At 34.7% G+C, this 3,206-nt stretch overlaps 1 protein-coding gene across 1 annotated transcript; it reads left to right on the top strand.

Moving 5' to 3' along the window:
* The first annotated feature begins 1,824 nt into the window (after positions 1 to 1,824).
* Positions 1,825 to 2,823, top strand: LOC131047080 (transcription factor bHLH118-like). Its single transcript, XM_057980907.2, has 2 exons — positions 1,825 to 2,250; positions 2,339 to 2,823. The coding sequence occupies exons 1-2, from the start codon at positions 1,957 to 1,959 to the stop codon at positions 2,699 to 2,701; spliced, it is 657 nt and encodes a 218-aa protein (XP_057836890.2). The 5' UTR covers positions 1,825 to 1,956; the 3' UTR covers positions 2,702 to 2,823.
* Positions 2,824 to 3,206: the final 383 nt, after the last annotated feature.

Raw genomic sequence — 3,206 nt, forward strand, 5'->3', positions numbered from 1 at the left:
TTCCTTCAAAGTAAGAAATTTACTCCGGTCACTAGTCATGTTGTGTGAACAACCACTATCTATGAATGCGATGTGATCTATGGATTGCATGCTCATATGTAATGTAACCAATGAGTGCATTGTTAAGCTCTTCATTTTCCTCATAATTTTAGTTTAACTCTTCATGCATATCCTCCGTAGTTTACGATTCCACCAAAATTTCAGTTCTTCTGGCGATTCTTCTTTGTCTCCTCCATTGTTAATGTGGTGGTTCTTTTTATAAGTCTGCATTTTGCAGTTGTTAAAGATAGATGAGATTTAATTATCTTTCATTCAATAGCTTTGTCTTCTCTATTTTCAATCTACAAGTTTGTCTTCTCTTTTCTAGCTAGATACTTGTCAAATTAAGCTGCAAAATTTAACATAAAACATAGTTGAATTTTACCTTTAATTTCCTATTGGTGTATCCCTTGAACCTCCTCTAAAGGAAGAACACAATTGCCACTCATGTTCCAATTGTCGCTCACTCCTTTCTCACCCAACCTCCCAATTACTAACTTTAAAGAAACTAAAAATATGATAACTAAAAGCCCATTAATAAATTTCACATATACCGATAGCCGCCCACTTTACCCCCAGTAGTTAGAATTTTTTGAAATTAATTGGAGGAGTTGTGCAACCTTATTGGTATCGAAAGCACATGACTACTAGGATATTTGTGCATAAGCAATGGGCATTATTGAAGTGGTTGTAGTGCATGGTTATTGGGGCAGCTTTATAGCAGATCTCATAAGATGCATCATTACTACCCAGAAGCCAGAACAATAAATATAAGCAGTTAAATCGCACACAAAGACAATCAAAGAAAAATTCTTGAAATTAGATATGCCATCTAAGATTATAGATACACAAAATTATCTATAAATACTACTAATATGTTTCCCCTAGATACAAGTACTAATTTTAATTTTAATACTCAAGACTCAAATCTCAAAATTACAACGTCATCCTTACGAAAATTGATGATTGAAAGATTTACTGTTGTACTAGACTTTATAAGAATGAATTGACACAAACGTCGGCTTGAAAATTGGTGTCCTCTCCTTCCGAGTACGTCCATTAGTTGTGAATTGTGTAATGACCACATGTTTTTATTATTTCAAATGATATGTGTCCTTTCACAAAAGCAGCATCGTATGCCCAGTTTTTTATTAATTAAACGACGTTTTCCATGACTTCTGCATAAAAATTAAAAAGAGCACAGCGAATTTTCGATCAACTGGAAGAAATAACGAGGAGGCATTCATTAATTCTTTGTTAGTAAACGATGTTTCATCATTAATACTCAATGGTAAGTGGGTAGCCTGAAAGACAAATGCTGGTAATTCCTTGTAAATTAACGATGGTACATGATTAAAACTTATTGGTAAGTCGGTAGTCTAAAAGTAACAAGTCCATTTTTTATTAATTAAAAGACGTACTAAAGATGAATTCTTTTCCTACTCAATTTGAGATCTAAAGAGCTCTTTTAAAAAAAAAAATACTAAATAATAGAGACAAAATTCCATTATTGGAATCGCTGTGTTATCATAAGAGAGCTTTAAAATATTGATTGTGGACTAATCAATTGTTGTATAATCAACATTCATACAGTCAAACATTTCTTTTTTCACGCAGTTCTATTTCGGTTGGAAGGAGGTCAGTAGACTACAGCGCATGATAATATTGAATTCTTCTGGCTTCAGTCCACAGATCTAGTTTGATTCCGATCTTGTTTTCTTATTACCTGACAAGATCTGGACCCAGTACAAGATCAGTTTGTACAGATTTTGCAATCTTCGGCTTGTTTATTATACTAATATCTCAGGAGAATCTCTCAACCCTAACCCTAATTAATGCCTGCTCAGATCTAACCTCGGATATATCCCTTGTGCAGCAAATCTCCTGCCAGACTGGGCTTAAAACCCAACAACCCTAATGGCCAATTTTCCCTATACAATGACTTTCCACCCAAATAATGAATTTGACCTTGCGAATTTCAGTTCCATCTCATTTCAGCCCGACAAAGCGTACAAAAATGGTCAGGATTTCTATATTCAGGAGCGTTCAGCAATTGGGTTTGGTAACCCCAGTTCAACTAACTTTGGGAAGAAGGCAAGCGCACAACCCAGCAAACAGATTATCCACAAAATGATTGAAAGGAAGCGGCGGAAAGACATGAATTCTCTCTACTCGGAGCTGAGGTCACTACTTCCGGAAGAAAGCATTCGGGTATGATTTTGTTACATCTCAGATATGAAATAGTTTTATTCGGTGGGTTTTGTTTTATCTGAATTGAATTTGAATCTATATTGTGCAGGGAAAGCGTTCAATAACAGACCAACTGGAGGAAGCCGCTAATTACATTCGTAATCTAGAGCAGCAGATCAAAGATTTAAGAAAGGAAAGAGAGAAGAAGAACACTCGTGAAGCATGCTTTAAAGGTGTTGAAATATCCAGGCCTGTTGAATTCCACGAATCAGATGAGGGCTTCCCATCAGTTAAGATAATCTCACTCGGTTCAACTGCATTTCAGGTACAAATAAACTTGACCCAGAATCAGATTGCCTTGTCCGATATTCTTCTTGTGTTGGAAGAATATGGAGTTGAAGTTGTCAATGCTGCTTCGTCTGTAACTAATGAAAAAGTCTTCCATACCCTATACTTCAAGGTATTTTCCTAAAAACTTCTTACAGTATGTATGCTTCATTCTCTTCAGAACTCTGAGGTGCATTTTATTTCAATTTCACAGGTACCAGACAATAGCTTTACTAATATCGAGCCACTATATGTTAAACTTCAGCATTTGATCAGGAAAGCTTAAAGCAAGATGTTTACGTTGTTCAATCATAAATGAATCTTTCGTTTCTCTATTGTTAGTAGTTGACATCGTAGAGGAGGGATTTCAATTGAAAACATTAATAAGATGAAGTGTATGTACTTACCTATTAATATTTTCTGTATTGTTTGCCAAATAAGTAAGAGCAAACATGTATTATTATGCGTACGGTTTCTTTAATGAATACGGACAATATATATTATAATGTTTATGGTTTCTCTAATCAATCAGTCGGATAGATTGTGAGAGTTTTTTTCATTGAGCAAAGTATACTGTCAATTTAACTAATAAATAACTTCACAATTAATTGTGAGAAAAAGAAAGATAAAGTATCAGATCAGCAGTAGTG

This window comes from Cryptomeria japonica, chromosome 11 (assembly GCF_030272615.1).
Source record: "Cryptomeria japonica chromosome 11, Sugi_1.0, whole genome shotgun sequence".
NCBI classification, from domain to species: Eukaryota; Viridiplantae; Streptophyta; class Pinopsida; order Cupressales; family Cupressaceae; genus Cryptomeria; species Cryptomeria japonica.

What these genes read in the sequence shown, in the direction of transcription:
- LOC131047080 (XM_057980907.2), top strand. Translation starts at nt 1,957, where the DNA reads ATGGCCAATTTTCCCTATACAATGACTTTCCACCCAAATAATGAATTT. An exon ending in TTCCGGAAGAAAGCATTCGG is followed by an intron (nt 2,251 to 2,338) that starts GTATGATTTTGT and finishes TATATTGTGCAG; the next exon opens with GGAAAGCGTTCAATAACAGA.